This window comes from Leiobunum rupestre, chromosome 1 (genome assembly GCF_980474605.1).
Source record: "Leiobunum rupestre chromosome 1, qqLeiRupe1.1.hap1, whole genome shotgun sequence".
In the NCBI taxonomy this organism is placed as follows: Eukaryota; Metazoa; Arthropoda; class Arachnida; order Opiliones; family Sclerosomatidae; genus Leiobunum; species Leiobunum rupestre.
Genome location: NC_143384.1, coordinates 38,136,181 through 38,155,312, shown reverse-complemented (window position 1 = coordinate 38,155,312; position 19,132 = coordinate 38,136,181). Strand labels below are relative to the sequence as shown.

General features: G+C 40.4%; 2 protein-coding genes across 4 annotated transcripts; one reads left to right on the top strand and one right to left on the bottom strand.

Annotated features, from left to right (window-relative positions):
• Nucleotides 1–2,702: 2,702 nt before the first annotated feature.
• Nucleotides 2,703–6,100, top strand: LOC149962323 (store-operated calcium entry regulator STIMATE-like). 3 transcript variants are annotated; one of them, XR_016481403.1, is made up of 7 exons: nt 2,703–2,986; nt 3,280–3,477; nt 3,539–3,634; nt 3,694–3,815; nt 3,874–4,070; nt 4,852–5,255; nt 5,352–6,100. XR_016481403.1 is itself a non-coding variant. In XM_090179841.1 (6 exons), the coding sequence occupies exons 2-6, from the start codon at nt 3,329–3,331 to the stop codon at nt 5,074–5,076; spliced, it is 789 nt and encodes a 262-aa protein (XP_090035967.1). In that variant the 5' UTR covers nt 2,703–2,986; nt 3,280–3,328; the 3' UTR covers nt 5,077–6,100. The 3 variants fall into 3 exon arrangements, 2 of the variants coding, with proteins under 2 accessions (XP_090035967.1, XP_090035979.1); XM_090179841.1 differs by having other exon boundaries at nt 4,852–6,100; XM_090179853.1 differs by lacking the exon at nt 2,703–2,986 and adding an exon at nt 3,019–3,159 and having other exon boundaries at nt 4,852–6,100.
• A 9,003-nt stretch (nt 6,101–15,103) lies between these two features.
• Nucleotides 15,104–17,026, bottom strand: LOC149962322 (uncharacterized). Its single transcript, XM_090164449.1, has 3 exons — nt 16,850–17,026; nt 16,457–16,793; nt 15,104–16,398 (listed from the first exon to the last, which is right to left on the bottom strand). Exons 1-3 carry the CDS (start codon nt 17,024–17,026, stop codon nt 15,104–15,106), a joined length of 1,809 nt encoding a protein of 602 aa, XP_090020575.1.
• Between the last annotated feature and the right edge of the window lie 2,106 nt (nt 17,027–19,132).

The following is a 19,132-nucleotide window of genomic DNA, read 5'->3' as shown; positions in this document are numbered from 1 at the left end:
TTTTTTACAATTGACTGTTTCGGAAAATCGACATAAAATTATAATTTATTTATTAAATGTCTCTTGTATACATTCTATATTCGTATATTTCGAGTTGGTACCATCATATGTGAAAATGGTTCCGTATATACTTCATTTAATTTCTTGGTATTTTTTAATATAAAAAAAGTAGAAGAATAAAAGAGAAATCATATAATATTTCCAAAGTCTGCTCGTCGCGTTGTAAGCGGTCTGGCGTTAACAAACTACGGCGTCTCTCAGTGAGATCAAGACCCGCGTCGAGGTAGCGTTCAAATACGATAAAAATATTCTCTCTCTCGGCGCGATCTTGCACAGAGCGTCATCGTCTCTCTCATCTGAACCAACCGCCACGCCGCTAGAGGGGGTATCGCTTAAAAATGAGAAGACTCGGTCGACGATCGGCCGATCTCTCTCAATTCGATGTGAGAGCTTTCATCTGAACCAACCGCCACGCCGCTAGAGGCAGTATTTCTTAAAAATGAGAAGACTAGAAGGCAGAACGGCCGATCTCTCTCACCGCGCGGTGAGCCATAACTGAATGAGAGAAATATTCCGCGCTCGCCTCGAGCTCGCTCAGTTTGGCAAGTTTCTGAGCAAGATCAGCTGGCCTTCGAATTTGAAATTCTCGCTCGTTGCGATGGGATTTTCAAAAGCGAGCTCTCACAATTTTTGCCCACCTCTGGTAAAAATTGCTGGCAAGTAACAATTTTAAATTTATCATAACTTTCTAAATAATAAATTGCGGTTAAAACTTTTTGCATTATTGTAATCCTTGACAAATAATACATTTAAAAAAATAAACAAAACCCAAAAAAAAACAAAAGTACCTATTGTTAAAAATAGCCTAATAAACTTTTATATATTCTTCAAGAGAAGTCACATTTGTTTTCTTTAAATTTCATTTACTTTACTACTTTAATTAAATTAAATTTTTAAACATTAATACAAAACAAAAGCCTCTATTTATGTTTACATTTTTATACAGATAACGTCGACGGCGACTTCTGGCTCCAGAATGACCCAATTTTAATAACGTTTTCAAAAAATCTCAAGAGGTGTTTAACTTTTTTATTATTAATTAACTTAAATATTACTAAAAAAATATTTTACAAAAAAATACACATTACGTGATAATAATTGAAATTCCAAAGTTCCGCGCCGTTCCTCCCATTCGATAACATGGCTGCGAATTTTCTCAAGGGGGGGGGGGGGGGATAGACTAGCGCCATAAAACGAAGTGAGAAGTTTTTGAACTAATTTCCCATACGCGATTTTCGTACGATAGCCTGGGCCGCTATGAGCGCGAAGCAGATCTCGAGACGGCCGTGCACGTACTTTCGTCAACGCATTCGCGGTTGTTTCTCAAACTTTGGAGAAGACGGTGGGGTAGCGAGGGGGTGGGAGACAAAGTGGGACAAGTTTCGCGGCGCGTGGGCGAGATTTCAGAAATAAGTTAAACAACGGCATTTTCAAATTTGAGTCCCGTTTTCGGCTTCGTGTGGAATCATTTTAAGCTATTAATAGTTAAGTCGTTATTACTTATTAATTCAACGGTATAATACGGTACAATAATGTTATAAAATGTTAAGAGTCAAACAATTATGCCCAAAATTTTCATTGTTTTCACAATGTCAGCGAAAGTTGATTCCAGCCACTGAAACTCATATCTAAAACAATAAATAATTAATACTAACGTAAATAATAATAACCATAATACGCGGTACTTGCTTAAAAACTCCAAACAATAATAATTTCTATACAAGAGAGAATAACATAGGGTAATAATCCACCACGTGTAGAAACACGTGCGCCCTCCTTAAAAAGCTTGTCCCACCAAAACGCGAAAAATCGACAGATGGCGCTGAAAGCAATCCCAAAGTTTGGTGGACGCGGATAACCGAGAGTGAAATAGCGTTAGCTTTTATTATTCATCTTTCATCCAAGCTCCAACCTTCAACCTTGTAGACGCCCCAGAAAAGCTCAACCTGAATTTAAACTATTTTTTCCAATAAACCTGCTTCTTTTATTTGACAATGCAAATTTATTTTAGAACGTGAGTCTCCGAAAACTTCTTTAATTTGCAAATTCATTTCATTAACAGGCTCCGGAAACTATAATGTATCTCGTTTTAACTCCTAAGCCTCTGTTGTTCAAAGAGGTTTGTTTACTAAAATAATGGCCATTATGGCCGTCGATTTATCAGACGCATTTGAGATTCGATGACGTCAAATATTACATCAAATATGACGTCAAATGTTGCGTAGAGTACGGATGACGCAATATCTGTGAGAAAACCGTTAGTGAAGAAATAGAGTAATTATGTTATATATTCTAGTAGGACTAGAAAGAGTTTAAAAGTTATTAGTAACAGCTGCAAATTCTAGCATTTTTGAAATATTTTAATTTTTAAACAATTTATTTTCTTTGTTTATATGGTTTAGAAAGTGCACACTCGCTAGACAAGTGTCAATAGTTCCATACATAGAGATAGAAAAGAAATAGAGGAACTATTGTATCTATATAGCGAAGTTGACCGCGAGTGCCGACCCCCTTTTCGCCAATGTAGGAAGCCATGAGATGGGCAGATTACGAAGCGCCATCGACGTGCGGTGAAATGAAATACATTATGCCTTTTTTGAAAATAACTGTTATTTGATGTAAACAAAAGAAGGATAGATGGCGTTGCAAATTCTGCCCATCTCCACTTTCATACATGCGCGGGGGGGGAGTGAAATTTCCCGGTCAAAAACAGGGGAGCTTTAACGCGGTAATCTCCCTCTATTTCTTTTCTAACTATGGCTCCATATTATAAACAGAAACATCTCAAGATACGTATTTGGTATATTATGATGTCTATGTTACCAATGAGTCTTGTGATACAGTGATTGAAATAAAAGAAATGGAACGTCATTAAACATACTCCATGAAATTACCAAAAATAAATTAAAATGCTCGAAATTAATGTGTAAGTAATATAATGTGGATTAAATTTTCTTTTTAATTCATTTCAGCTAACGGAAAGAGTAGTAATATGATGAGTACCTTTTAGGCCAATTAAATGTAGGCCAAGGCTTATGTCCTTAACCAACTTAAACCAAGTGACTCATTCATTCAACCAAGATTCAACGATAATTTATTGTAAAAAAAAAGTACACCTGCACGTGATTTAACCCAACTCAATGTCAAATTGAACAATTGCGAAATTTTACCGCTCATTTGCGAAAAACGAAGTTTAACGAATTATTTTTTCCATGTCAGGGAAGATGAAACTGGGCTATTAAAGTAATTATCTCCACAAATTGTAAATATGAATGAAGAAGGCCATTGTTCAAAAGGAGATTTGACCGACAGTTTTGGTTGGCTGGTCCAGGCGATTCTAGCCTGTTTAGCATTCACCTGTTTGATATTGAAACGTTTTTGTGAGCCTAGAAAAGAGCGAAGACCTTGGATAATATGGTAAACTGCTAAAATTTAAAGTAATTTTTAAGAAATAACAACATTAATAAAATTTTTTTAGGTTTTATGATACATCGAAGCAAGGGCTGGGAGCACTAGTTATACATTTTGCTAATTTATTTTTGGCTGAGCTCTTCCACGGTGATCCTTGTACATGGTACGTTTTAATGATTTATAATATTCAATTTGAATTGTAAAGTAATTTTTATTTTACAGGTACATAGTTAGCTTCCTACTAGATTCATCACTTGGTTTGTTATTTATTTTTATTGGTATAAGGCTAACTCAACGTATTGCCAGAAGAAAAGGTTGTCCATTGCTAATATTTGGCGAATATGGTAAATTTGTTTAAGTTAAGTTTAACCTTGGCTTTTAACTAATGTTATGACTTTGTAGGTAAACCACCTCAACCGGCCGCTTGGCTGGCCCAATGCGGAGCTTATGTTGGTTTGATGCTTGTTGAGAAGGTCCTTATCACTTTACTAATACAGTTAGATTTTTGGGATAAAGTTCGAGATTTCATCATGTCACCCATTAAAGACCCGAAAGTAGAAGTTGCAATAGTCGTTCTAGTAATTCCGTTCTTTATCAATGTAAGTATTTTTATTCATAGAAATCCTTATATGTAGTTAAAAGGTTTCAGGAAAGTGATTTACCTATAAAACTAGTGATGGACTTAAACTGATACAATATTGGTATCGATTGCCAATATTGTGGTCTTCCCGATTAATTAGTTCCAGTCTAAATTACCGATTTTACCTAACATATGAAAACAGATTTTCTCAAAAACAAGGCAGATGGCTTTGACTTTGCTAATTCAGCTACCGCAGGTCTGCGATTATTTCACGTGTTTACGCATCCTGTAAGCTATGTTATGGCTCTTCAAAAGAAGGCCAAGATGTGGTTATTATCATGTAGATATCGATATCAGTAATAATGTGTTAGGTATCGAGATACAATCTATCAAATCATTAATATCTGTTAACTAACCAGTATCGCTATAGGAATCAGTTAAACCACACTATATTAAATATTAAAAAAAAATTATCTTAATGCCAAGTTTTCAGCAAATGAAAAAAACCCTCCTTTGACCAATGCGCACAAAGAAATTTCTAGGCATGTGCAAGTACTTGATCGTGCTTCAATTGTTCGAGCCTCAAATTGAGGCCTAGGCTTAACTTTCGAGAACACAAAACTATTATTCTTACCAAGGCGCGATACTTGAAAAGTTAAATTTTTCATACTATAAGCTCGACTTGAAACTCAAAAATTAAGGCTCGCACATGCCTAGAAATTTCCAAACCTAAAGTCATTAATACACCCCTTAAAGCTAAATAACCAAAATTTTAATAAAAATTTTTAAATTCCTTCAAGGCCATGATGTTCTGGGTCGTGGATAACTTCCTAATGCACAAGCATGGTCGTTGGCGTGAGGAATCTCTTTCCCAAATTCCAATTGGTGGTAAAAATAAGGTCCATTATTCAACAACGGATAAACTTATCGGTTCAGAGTGTGAGGTTCTCCTGTTAGCTGATGATGATGAAATAGACACTAATCAGAGGCATCGCTCTTCATTGAACAATCCAACCATGACTTGAGGGACAAATTACAATGACTTTTTATAAGACAATATTCGTTTTGTCTGAAGTTAGATCTGTTTGTGTGTTGAAACCCTCTTCGATGAAGAGAGTAATATTCGGAAAAATATGAACGGGAGCAAAGGGCCAGTTTTGGTTTATTTTAGTAATAACAGAGACTCTGACTAATTATTTTAATAGTTGGGTAAAATGTACTATTCATTTATTTGTATTGAAGTTTCTAAATCAGAATTGACTTAATATAATTTCAAAATAAATTACAATTAGCCTTATAGGTACCACCTTGCGACCAACAAGACATTTCCTGGCTCCCCAATTTTTTTTGTCTCTTATCAATGCTTGGCTTTTAAATCTTACATTAGTTAGACATTGGAAACTGCAATATCAAATAATTTTGTGCATTTTGACACATAAAGCCTTCACACTCCTTGTACAGGTTAAAATTACCCTTTTTATACCAAAATGTCCTTGAAAATACATGTTTTTTTAACTCAATTAAATTAGTCCTTACAAGTAGGATTAAATAGGTTATCTATAATTTCAATATACTCAAAACCAGGCTTCCTAATAAAAGGCCTAATGTAAAAGAAAATTAGGCGAAGAATCATCAAAATGTTTATCAGTTGGTACAAAATCGTGGTTTGTCCATTTAATTTGTAGTCTGCTTTTTTACATATTTACTATTTTGGCCCGTATAACATAAAGAACCAAAGATATTTTTATAAAATAAAACTTGCTTTTCTTGTTTTAATATGAATTTAAATTAAATGCCAAGGTACTTCTAATAATTTTTAATTTTCCACAAAAAGGAGGTACTATAAGAGCAGTGTGATTTGTATATTGATAAGTTTGCATGTGTGCTGATATTTCACAAAACGGTGGTTTTTTTGAAATAATTTATTTTATATGCATTTATTGGAGGAAACTGTTTGATTTAAATTTTCTTGTCCATGAAAAATTGTGATTGCCTTAATTTGAAGAGTCTTAAAAATATTATTTTATAAAGTTTCTTAAGGAGTGTCTATTTAGTATGTAAATAAAAAGAATTTAAGTAAATGGTACGCATGATTATTTACATTCACAGGTCTCCCAGTGATTCTACAGTTATTTAAATATTCTATATAATTGTGATATGATTCACATGTTTATATAATTAAATTAGTGGCAAGTAGAGAAAGTTCTAAAACGTTTTCACATGAAAGTAAATATATTACTGTTGTGTAATTTTCTCAAAAGGCATTGCATCACAAGAATTCGAATATATATTTAATTATTTATAAATATATACAGGGTGTTAACTTAAAACAATACAGAGCTAATAACCCAAAATGAGTTTTAGGTACGAATTTGAAGTTGTAAAAATGTATAAAGCGTGTAGGGGGTCATTCGACAATGAAAACTTCAATGACCTTAAACCACGTCTACAAGGTCATTCAAAATATATCTCGAGAGCCATTAAAGTTAGAAACTTGGTTCTAATTAGAAAAGTGTTCTCCATCACAATTTATGTTAACATGGCTTGAACATGGGCCAAATAATGATTGGCCCATGGCTTGAACAAGATTCAGCTTGCAAGCGCCAACCAGCGTTGCCAGGTTAAAAACTGAAAATTATTGCACCCCTGATCGAGAATTATTGAATTCTTGGAAAAATTATTGCATTTCCTCTTATTCAGAGAACTTGTAGTTATTTAAAATTTTAATATTATTTTCATTATGAAACATGAGTCAAGACAACCCAATTTAGAGATATTAAGGCGGAAGTCGGTGGTTTTGTGTTTAGGGAAAAATAAGAGATGGCGCTATCGTGCTGGAGCTGAGTAGAACGGAGCTGTCAAACTGCCGCAAACTGAGTTTAGTAACTTTAGTTGTGAGTTACAGCTCCAGACAATTTTGTTTGGATGGGGCTGAACATGAATAAAAATCATAATATTCGATTTATGTAAAAATTTTTGAAAATATGGTATATCTTAAGGAAATTATTGCAAAAAAGCGTACCATATGGTACACGGCTAAAATTATGGTTCGACCAAGATTTCGAAGTAAAATTATTGAAGTGTACCATAATTATGGTACGCCTGGCAACGCTGGCGCCAACTGTCCAAATATTTGATTTTCAACCTTGGAAAAGTCTATGAACTGTGGGAATGCGGTCCAGGCTCTTCGGAAGCCCCTCTTGTGGGTTCTCACCTGCTTTTTTTTTTTGAGATACACAAACATCGGTGTCGACCCGAGGCCTTAGACACCAGAACACACACAATAACTGATTAATCAGGGTGAGATATGTGTAACGGCCACGCCAACGGGGGGATACGTGGGGACAGGGGTGGGGACACCCGTGGCGGAAGTATCCCGACCACCCGTTGGGGGATTGATAGTCGGCCTCACATGGCCTTCCACAAACTCTGCCTCCCGGACGCCTGGGATTACAGGAGTGAGCCACTACTCCCGGCGGTTCTCACCTGCTCAAGGAAGTCAACGCCGGGCCCAGCGCTCGGGTTCGATGATGGATCTAGACGCTTATAGAAAAAAACGGGCTTTTTACAAGATTCTCGTGAGGGAGCTAAGGAAATGGCTTTCTTCGGATTTATTTTTTATGTTGTTAATAGATTAATCTGAATATGTGTGATAATTGACCCACTGATTTCCATTTATTTCCGATTTATAATTTATTTCTTACTTATATTTTCTTTATTAAACTATTTATTATGGAAAATATTTACAAATAATTCCACGTACGAAAATTCATCGAATAATAAGTTAAAATGAATGAAAGATAAGTAATGTAGTTCGGATTTTAAATATGGCAAAGTTAATGACAATCAACCCATAGAAATCTCATAGGTAACTAGAATGCTGCCGCCTACGGCCGAGCTTGTCGCCAGTTCGTTTTGAACCTTCAGCCAATGAGAGGCCGTAGAGTGGTTCCGCCAAGGAGGATAATAATCCTCCTTTGTTCCGCTACTATCGCGGGAGCTAGGTGACGTCATTCTCTCTGGTGACATTAAATTCTTGGCAGAACCACTCTTTTAGAGCTCTGATTGGCTGAGATCTGGCTATCGTCTGCCACGGCATTTGGTCCATTTGCCAGTTACACGGCAGCATTCTAGTTACCTATGAGATTTCTATGAATCAACCTAAACCCGCGAGACTAGATTGAACGCGAACCAATATTACGTATTTTTTTTAACAAAAAGACCACAGTTTTGTCCAACTTTGACCACTGATACTGGACAAACTATAGAATCTAAGGAAAATTGGCAGTGGACAATTTTGGTCCTTTGACCAGGCTTAACAACATATTTAAATTTGAAATAAATCCGTAGAAAGCCATTTCCCACAAAAGAAGTGCGATGTCCTTTAAGTGATTTTGCTGCCGTTGTAAAATCTTAAATTTCGTTTGAAAAATGACGTGGTTTGCGAATGTTTCAGCATAGAAATCGGATAACAAACTAGAACGATTTTTGAAATTTTGTCGCGTGGTCCGATTAGAACATTTAAAAAGCCTGCCTTTGGCCCATGCTTTTGGTTTGGCTGGCAACGAAAGTTACGCCATCTGCGCCACACTGGTGAACTAACACTCTATTTCACCTAAGATTAAATGGTCGACTTTAGCTCGACGCTAACGCGTTTTTTTTTACATCTTTAAAGCGACTTATGTTTAATTAAAGTTGAAAATGGCTCAAAATTGCGTAATTAAATCATGTAAGAGTAAATACACAAAAGAAAACATCTTTTCACATGTTAGTGTTAGAAATAGTTTCCTTTTTACCATAATTTCTACATGTAATTGTGTGTAGTCTTTGGTTTTTATTGATTTTTCAGGAAACATGTTTGCCAGCTTGTTGACGTACGTTCATGGGCGCTGACGGTTTTAGAACTGGAACGTACTGAACTGAACTCTCATCAAAGACATGACGAAAGGAATTACAACAAGCCAAGCTATCTACCAGGCGAAAGCCCAAAAAAAAAATAAGGGCGCTAATGGAGAGGGTCCGGGCATACTGCCAACCTCGGCTGAATTGGTAACCTGCTGCTGCGCTGTGTGTCGGTGGGTCTCCGTATGAGGCATTGTGGCCCTGTTTCCCGGCCTTTTGGAGCCCATCGTGCCGGGTTACGCTGGGTCGCAGGTTGCCCATCGTTCCCCTTTAGGAGCCTTTTCTAAGGCTAAGCACTCTACCTATCTAGGTTGGGTGTCGGCTGGCGACTAAATCTGCTCTAATTCCCACAGTTGTGCGCGAAGTGGTCAGTCCATTGCTGCGCCTTTTTCTGGGTTGAGTGGTTTGCGTTGTAGGTCTCTTGCTTCCATGGCTGTTTTTATCACCTGTCCGGGCTGTGGACGCTGGCGTAGGGCATAATGATGAAGTGGTCAGTCCATTGCTGCGCCTTTTTCTGGGTTGAGTGGTTTGCGTTGTAGGTCTCTTGCTTCCATGGCTGTTTTTATCACCTGTACGGGCTGTGGACGCTGGCGTAGGGCATAATGATGAAGACCTCCGGTGGTAAGGATCTAATTTCTGTTGAAAATTAACGCGGTTAAGTTTTAACACAACTATTAACTATATTAGGTCGGAGGAAATAAAAAGACGTGCATAAGTGACAATAACAAAAACGAATCTATTCTCAAACCAAAAGTTACAAAGGTCATAAACAAAAAAAATTACGTCATGTAGTCTGGACGTTTCTATTCCGAGGGGGGGGGGGGGGGCAGAATAACGAGTATGGATATTAATAGTTGGTGCATATAGCAATGAGACTTCACACCAAGCGCACCAAATTCAAAATAAAACAAATAGAAAATTAACAAACAGTAATAGCATAGAAATCGGATAACAAACTAGAACGCTTAATCGAATGGCTGACAAGGTACCAATTAGATTCTGGGCTAAAACGACAGTAACGCCATCTGCGCTGCCTAAAGAGGCTCGCTCGCGCGTAACTTGGTTAAAATCCCCCCCCCCCCCATTGAAAAATTTGGCTTTTTAAATGTTTGTGGTGGAAGAGGAAAACGAAAATGGTTTGAACTCTCAGATATTATGATATCTCAAAATTATGATTTTGTGGCTGTCGCGGAAACGCACTTGCGAGATGAAGAATTGCCCAGTATCCCTGAGAATTTTACGTGGCTTGGTTTAAACAGAACAAAATCTGAAAAAAAAGGCGGGGGTATTGGTGTTTTGTCAAAATTGGATAATCTAGTGTTAATAAAAAAATGTCCTGAACATATGTGGATCGGACTAGCAGATAATTCAGAAATAGCTTTCGGAATTGTCTATTGCGCTACAGGTGCAAATTCGATAGAGTGTAATGAAGAAATTTACGATTGCCTCGCTCACGACGTTCATGAGCTCAGAACTATAGGAAGAGAGAAGTTGGTGATCCTGGGAGATCTGAATTGCCATATCGTTGAACTGGATGGAAGGTCTGACGCAAATGGGCGTATGGTTAAAACGTTTAGCACTAATAATGGAATGGTCATAGGGAATCTCATGGACGTTTGTGTTGGCAAAACGACGTGGCAGACTAGAGGCGCGCGTTCGTCTATTGACTATGTCTTGGTTAGTGAAAACCTTGTGCCTACTGTTCTTTCAATCTCCGTCGACGAAGAAGGTATAAAAAGCGTAGGAAGTGACCATAACCTTATTACGACCTGTGTGGAGCAACAAAGTTTTAAAATTACTGATGAAAGCTTCCGCCAAAGTGACGCTCCAATTGGTAAAAAGCGAGTTTTTTGGGACTTTTCGGAAACGGAAAATTGGAAAATTGGGCGTCGTCATGCGGGGAAAATTGTTCCTATGGCGATTACGTTGACGCAGTGAAAAATGTCATGCGCTCCACTTTATCTCGCTTCACTACAGGGTCTCTTGCTGCGGTTATGGGAAAAAAATGTCTTAAGAGTTGGTGGAATAAAGATGTCAAGATGGCTATTTCAAAACGTCGAATGGCATGCAAGGCTCATCGTGTTGCCCTATCTCGGAAGGAGGATATCGCAAAAACAAAGACGAAATGGGATGCGTATATGACGGCCAAACTTGAGTGTAAGATCTTAATAGAGAAGACGATACGTGCTACTAACAAGAAAGTGGAAAAGGATATAATGTCTGCTGGAAAGACCCGTGGAAGAAAATTTTGGAAATACTGGAAAAGGCTACGTAAAACCACGCGGAATATGAAGGCGTCTGTGGGCATTAAAGGGAAAAACGGTTCTCTCTTGTCCCACCGGAAAGACATAGTTGACCGTATCCAGGAGTATGTTCGGGATCTCGAGGTTGAACTATTGATGACATCCGCAACCGCTGGTGGGTCGGAGCAAATTGACCTCGACCCAATGCCAGCTTCAATGGACATTGCTGAGAGTGCCTTTGTTATTAAGGAACTGGAGTTAGTCTTAAAAAGCCTTCATTGCGGTAAAGCGGCGGGCTCTGATGGAATTTACGCGGAGTGTTTAAAAAATTTGGGTCCCAAAGCAAGAAGCTGCCTGTTACGTTTGTTAAATACGTGTCGAGAGGACCGAACCGTCCCCACTGAATGGACCGAAGCGCGAGTTACACTAATCTATAAAGGGGGCGACAAACCCAAAGACGAATTGAACTCTTATAGACCAAAAGCTGTTACGTCGGTAATTTACAAGATATACTCTATGATGATACGGGAGCGACTGAGCACAAAACTTGAAGACAACAATTTATTACACGAGGCGCAAGGTGGTTTCAGAAAGGACCGGCGTATAGCGGACAATCTTTTCGTGCTCACTCATTTAATCGAGATTTCCAGGCACCGCGGGTTAAACCTTTTCCTAGGTTTCATTGACATTGCTAAAGCGTATGACAGTATCGACCGACCTCGCCTATGGAACAGTCTCGAAGGGAAGGGAGTTACCTCGGAGAGTATAGAGTTATTAAAAAGTCTCTATAGTAGTTGCAGTTACACATACACCCTTGATACTTTCTCCACTGGACCCATTGAAAGCGAGATCGGATTACGCCAAGGGTGTCCACTCTCCCCGTTACTTTTCGTCATTTTTCTGGATGAACTAGCTATCAAATTGTCCTCGTTAAGAGTGGGTGCTTCTCTTCCTAAGTACGACGACCAGGAATACTTAGTTGATGGCGAATTCACTGTCATACCATGCTTAATGTATGCTGACGATATAGTTTTGTTGGCCAACGGTAGTGATGATTTACAGTTGTTATTGGATGAGTGTTCAAGGTTTGGAGAGGCGAAAGGGTTGTCTTTTAGTATTGAAAAATCGAACGTTCTGCCGCTCATTTCAGCGTCATCTACCTGTACTCGCAATTTCGTTCTACAGCGGAAGGAAATAAAAGTTGTTGATTCGTATAAGTATCTGGGAGTCGTATTTTCATCAGGAATAAATTATTTGGAAAAATGGGAATCGGGCTTGGTGGCTAAAGGAAACAAACTCCGCTGGATGACTCGAAATTTAGCTTCAAATTCGTACAATTCCTATTCGGTTGCGAGAACTCTGTGGAAGACTGTCGCTGTCCCCGTGCTCACCTACGCCAATGAGGTTCTTGACATTTCGAAAACGGTGCAAGACTCTCTCGACTACGCTCAGTGCGAGGTCGGTCGTTACGCGTTAAGTGCTGGACCGATGGCGGCGCACGCGGCCATCAAAGGTGAAATGGGCTGGAGCCTCATGGTTGAACGTGAAGCCCGAAGCAAATTGAAATACCTTGGACGGTTGAAGTTTATGTCCCCAAGCCGGATTGCTAAGAAGGTTTACATCGTCGCGCGTAACACGAGCCATTTTGTCCCCCGTTTTAAACGACGAACAGCTAATCTCGATCGGGCTTATGGTGTTGGTACGGAACGGTTTAACGCACTCACGGAGGCTCAGTGGAATGTGTATGTCGATCGAGACGTAGACAGGAACGCCGAAGCAAAGTGGGAAAAAAAGGTCGCGAATCACGGGTCTCTCCAGATTTACAAGAACAAAGCCAAGCCGAGCAGTGAAGATTTCTACGACGGGAGTTTGTCGAGTGGTCTTCTCTTTCAAGCGCGGACAGGAGCCCTTTTAACCGGCGATAGGTGCGAACAGCTCTTTGGCAGCTCCAGTCGTTGCGTACAGTGCGGAGCTGAAAGAGAAACGCTAGAACACGTCCTTCTGGAATGCCCGGCGCTGGCGATTTTTCCGGAGATCGAAGACTGGAGAGAGGGGTCCTTTTATCTGCCCTTGGAAAACATCATGGGGTTTACGGATAGCGAGTGGAACCCGCCATTTTTAAAACATCTCCTCACTAAATGGTTCTGGCAAAAGAAGTCGGCAAGAGATCTCGCTGAGAGTAGCGGATGAAGACTCTAAATATTTTTTTTTCTTTTATCAATTGTTACGTATTGTATTTTTTAAATTTTGCTCCTCAAAATAATTGCTGGTTGTGCTCCCCAAAGCGGAGCCGCCCTGTTTTAAAAGGGCGCGTTGTATACCGCGAACCGAATAAATCCATTCATTCATTCATTCATTCAAAGTTGGCGATAATTAAACATTAATTAACCTACCAAATGATATAAGAAATATTCCACTGACAATTTTCCCCGTTTATATGAACTTAAATGTAATATAAAATTGTCTTGAAAAATCGTTTATCGCTTTATAACATTCAAAAATAATATTTTTCCCGCACCATGTAGATAACCGAGCATCTGCTCATCTAGGTTAAGTTTGTGTTGTCAACGCGCGTATTAGAAAGAAAAATGAGATTTTAGAAAGTAGGTTGTAATTCGGAACGATATTAATACTTTTCACGAATTTTGTCATCGGTGAATTATAAATATGACTTGAAATAAGTTTCAAGGTTTATTTAAAAGCTAGTTTCATAACTTTTCATCCATTGGTTCGTTCAGAATGTATTTTTAAAGTAGACGAAAATTTTAAGGCGCGGAATCTTGCCCAGTCTTAAGCCTCGGTTTAATCTTGGATAAAAAGTGGTTTAATCTACTGCGTATTTTGAAACGGAAAACCCGATTACTATCGTTAAATCTTGGTTAAATGATGGCGAACGCTCCTTGTAATAAGAAACAAATAACGAAATACGTTCTAAGCTTATTTAACGCCAAAAATTCCACGTATTTCGTTATTTGTTTCGTATCAAAAATATCATATTATTAATCCAAGATTTAACAATAGTAATCGGGTTTTTCCGTTTCAAAATACGCGCGTTGACAACGCAAACTTATTATATTATTAATGTACCCTCTCTGGTAAAATGTTCATAGAACATTTTTTGTAGGAAATAGCCGGACCCTAATGTTCATACTTGGGTCTATAGCCGTACATACAATACTAACGTAGATATTCGCGATAAACCATTACTGTGCACCGGTTTTCCCCATAACCATTGCTCGTAAACAACTATTTCTAACAGTAAATATTTAATTACGGAATTTTGAACCATTCTTCATTTTTTATTTAAAAAACTATCTTTCTATGATTGGAAAGAAACGCGTTTTCTAGTGCGTTCTTAGCGATTGGAAATTATGGTAAAAAGAAAACTATTTCTAACACTAACCTGTGAAAATAAATGTTTTCTTTTGAGTATGTACTCTTACACGATTTGATTACTTTAATTAAACATAAGTTACTTTAAAGATGTAAAAAAAACCGCGTTAGCGTCGAGCTAAAGTCGGCCATTTAATTTTAGGCAAAATAGAGTGTTAGTTCACCAGTTTGGCACCGATGGCGTAACTTTCGTTGCCAGCCAAACGAAAAGCATGGGCCAAAGGCAGGGTTTTTTTGAAAGCTCTAATCAGACCCCACGACAAAATTTCAAAAATCGTTCTAGTTTGTTATCCGATTTCTATGAGTAATAGCGAACAATGCAATAAAATTACCACACAAACAAAAAATTAAAATACGCGACAAATACAATAACAAAACAAAAAAAAGAAACGAGATAATAATAGTCCGAAGAAAGTTATCAAGTCCGAACAGCGTTGCGAAGTATAGCGCAAGTGGCGGAAATAACGTCTGAACACACCCGTCAGAGAGACGGGAAGAGCCCTCTTATTTAGACCTAGTTTAGACTACGAAGAAGACCACGCCGTGCTGCAACTTGGGATGGACAGGCGAAGAGAATGTGCTCCGCGGTATCTACCGCCCCGCACTTCAAACAAGAATCCGAGCTACTCAAATTAAAGCGGAAAAGAGTTGCTTTCGTGGGAAGGCGTCCGCAGCCGAGACGCGCCAAAAGAGTGTCATCCCGCCTGGGAAGCTGAAGCCGCATAAACTCGCGAGAGCCCGGATTAGGCTTCGCCTCCCTGAGCGCGTAGGAGGTGGCACGGGTCTGCCAGGAATCCCACCAAGCACTGGTAACCACTTTACTACACACAGATTTCAATTCGGAGAGCGTAGCCGGGAGGAAAAAGTCCACCTTGGAGGGGCGCGGTAGACTGGTGACGGCCGCGAGACCGTCCGCCGTTTCATTGCCCACTACGCCGAAGTGAGCCGGACACCACAAAAGAGTCACTGAGTAGGAGTACCCGTCGCATAAGTCATGAATAGCGGTGATTACCGGATCATTTGAACGCGTATGTAACACCGTAAGCGCGCTTTTGGAGTCGGAGCAGAGGACTATTGAACTTTCAAGATGAGCGGAGGCATACGAAAGTGCCAATTGAATGGCCAACAGCTCTATCCTGTTGATGGGATGGCCGGGATCCACCAAAGACCGAGCACCGACCCCGAGAGAAGGAATGGCGAAGGCGGCACCCCCGACTCCGGAGTCCGGGGCGAGAGACCCGTCAGTGTAAATAATCGTCGCTAGGAACAACTGTCGCAGAGCGTCCGAGCAGAGGTCACCTTTTCGAGTAGTTAGCCAACGGGAGATGACCGTCACCTTGGGAGGTTCCCAAGGAGGAGTGGACGTGGGAGGAAGATGACCCCTGGAGAAATGAAAGAGCCAGGAGAGATTGTGTTCCCTAGCCAAGTTCCACGCCCGGAGCAGAAAAGGAAGCCGATCCGGGGCGAAGCGATGTTCCATTACCTCCAGATGAGCCAGGTTGTCCCGCAGAAGAGCGGGATAAAAGGCCGGGGTATCCGTTGCGCCACATGGAGCAAGTGTATGGAGGTCCAAAAGAGTGCGTTGAAAACTCAGCGGTGGAATTACGGCCTCAGCTTCCATCAGGACAATGGGTGTAGACCGTGGCACACCAAGGATGACCCGTAGAGCAGCGTTTTGGACTTTGTCCAAAGAAGCGAGCAGAGGAGCGGCTGCGGACGCATAGAGGGGGCTGGAATAATCCAGCCTCGAGTGAATGAGGTGGGTGTACAAAAGCCTTAGCACGGCTCTACTGGCACCCCAACCGGTCGCTGAGACAGTACGCAGAAGATTGAGGCGCTTGAGAGAAGAGGAGGCTAGAGCCTCGACGTGAGGCTTCCATGTGAGTCTGTCGTCGAAAATACGAGTGGACTTTGGTTAAGGGAGTGCCATCGAGACTGAGAGTGAGATCACCTGGGATGGTAGTCTCCTTTGAGAAAAGCATAAACTGGCACTTGAGTCGCTGAAAGTTGAGACCCCAGCGTGCACCGTACTCCGCTATGTGATCAAGCGATTGCTGCATGGAGCCGTATAAGGAACGAAGGGCTTGGCCACAGACCCAGGCCGCAATATCGTCCGCGTGTTCCCCTCGGGAAACATGTCTCTGGCATAGTTGAGGAATCCCGTCCAACATTACAGTGAAGAGGATGGGGCTGATCGAGCTGCCCTGAGGAACGCCTCTCTTGACGAGGTAAGTGGCTGAGAGCGCACCATTGACCTGACCTGATAGGTTCTATCCTTGAGGAAGTCGTCCACCCAACGAAGAAGATTGCCGGTAAGACCCCGGCGTTGTAGTTTGTAGAGCAGCGCCTGGTGGTGAACACTGCCAAAAGCGTCTTTCAGATCTAAGAAGACCGCAAGGCAGTGATTGTTCGTATCGAGAGCACCTTGGGCTGCCATAGCAAGGCGGATCGCTTTGTCGCTCGCTCGACGCTCACGTCGAAAACCCGATTGCTCTGCAGGCAGAACAGCGTTCTGGTCTAGGAACCAGACGAGTCTTCCTAAAACCAGCTTCTCGTAAATTAAGAAGCAGAGAGATAGCGCGGCATCGAGGGAGGGCTTCCCAGGTTTCAGAATGGGGTGCAAGACAGCATGTTTCCAACGAGAAGGCATGATGCCCTCCGCCCAAAGGCTGTTATAGAGCGCTAGGAGTGCCGTTCGAAAAGCCGGAGTCGAGTTCTTTATAATGAGGTTGGAGACGTTGTCCTTCCCCGGGGAGGTGTTGCGAAGGCCGGAGAGGACCTCGTATAACTCCGCTTCCGGGCCGAGCGTTGGCTGAGGATGGATATATGCGCCTCACTAGATGGCAATAGTGTTCCAGCGATATATATTTCCAACAATTTCCAGGTGCACCGGGCTATAAATCTGATAAGTTATCAGATTTATAGCCCGGTGCACCTGGAAATTAGATCCTGGCGGAAGTTACGGTTTTTTCTGGGCTACAGCATCGACAAATAACATAGGGACTCATAAGGTAAGCCAAGCTCCCGGCAGGTAAATTTCCCAAGAACGGTCACGCTAAACGACTGGATCGCCAACTCGCGAATTTTTAAGGAAACAAAAATATAGGACAATATGGCTGCCTCCTAGCTCTGTTTATTTACGAAAAATATTTTTTTTTACGTATAATGACGGTAAAAAAGTGTTTTTATGGCGACTGCAAGAACGATTCAAGGCGCGAAGTTGAGGGAATTAAATACTATAGGTTTCCAAACCCTAAAAAACAATTTACAAAATTTGAAACGTGGTTATTGAACAGCGGTTGGGACATGGCCTTTATTGATAAATTCGACTACAAGAAGAGTGCCAAATATGTTTGCTCACTACATTTCATAGGACAATCTGGACCAACTATTTTAAATCCACATCTAGTTCCACTAATTGGAAATGTAATTAATCAGTCTGTTTATAATATTTCACATATTAGGTTTTCAAATTCGTTGTTACGAATATCTGAAAAAAAAACCTATTAGCCAAGGCCTAGAAGTCATAAGCAATTATCAAAAAAAATATTCTAAACACATAATAATATCAAGAATGTATTTATTTATATCTAGGGAGAATGTCTATGTCGAGACGGTTTTTAGCCTTTCTCTCAATCCACCCGTTGGTCCCCCCAGTACGCTCCTCCGCTTAAAATAAAACGAATAGTCCCGGTATTTCATTGGCTGCTTAAAATTTACGTCACCTAACGTGATGGAAATCAAACGCCGGTGACGTTTTGTCTTTCCCCCCGCGCGAGACGGGGGAAAGGCGTTCAACGTGCCCGGCGATTGTCGCAACATAATCATTCTTCCTAAATATAAATAAATACATTCTTGATAATATACTTTATTTCAGGATGTAGAAAGTGGGATACACTTATTGTGCTCCTGAGTACGCACTTAGTAACGTACAAAAGTTAGTCTATAGGAAGTAGTAATACAAACAACAAATACAAATAGGGAGACTTAAGGGATAATTTACACACACACTATGGAAAGTTATTAATTGAAAAGTGACACTCAAGGGTATTTACAAAGAGTGGATGGAGGTAACCAAAAAATATATACAGAAGTATTAGAAAAAGGACGGAGTAGACTAAAAAGTCCTGCCACGAAACTTGTCCAGACGGGATTTAAAGGCACAGACCGAAGATTTAGCTTTTACAATAGAGGGAAGCTCGTTCCAGTTATTGATCACACGTTGCGTGAAAAAGACCCTTTTGGTTAGACTTTTGCATCTGGTTTTGAACAGAGTTGGAGCTTTACGGCCAGTCAACTTAATCGTAAAAAATTGGTCGGCTGCCACATCGTATAGGCCATGAACTATTTTAAAGGTTTCGATTAAGTCAGTGTGAAGTCGACGTTCAGAAAGGGACAAGAGGCCCAGGCGTTTAAGTCGATCAGTGTAGGGGAGGGTACGTAAACCCGAGACAAGTTTTGTAGCTTTCCGCTGTACCCGCTCGAGTCTTTCAACATCTTTAACTAGGTGAGGGGACCAAATACTTGTGGGGACGGACGTACG

Bases quoted from the DNA above. Each gene is read 5' to 3' on its own strand.
- LOC149962322 (XM_090164449.1), bottom strand. From the start codon at position 17,026: ATGGCAGCCCAAGGTGCTCTCGATACGAACAATCACTGCCTTGCGGTC. The intron at 16,794-16,849 runs GTCAGGTCAATG...GGCGTTCCTCAG, and splicing joins TCAAGGATAGAACCTATCAG to GGCAGCTCGATCAGCCCCAT. The intron at 16,399-16,456 runs GTCGAGGCTCTA...GTACTGTCTCAG, and splicing joins GACTCACATGGAAGCCTCAC to CGACCGGTTGGGGTGCCAGT.
- LOC149962323 (XM_090179841.1), top strand. From the start codon at position 3,329: ATGAATGAAGAAGGCCATTGTTCAAAAGGAGATTTGACCGACAGTTTT. The intron at 3,816-3,873 runs GTAAATTTGTTT...ATGACTTTGTAG, and splicing joins GCTAATATTTGGCGAATATG to GTAAACCACCTCAACCGGCC. The intron at 4,071-4,851 runs GTAAGTATTTTT...AATTCCTTCAAG, and splicing joins TAATTCCGTTCTTTATCAAT to GCCATGATGTTCTGGGTCGT.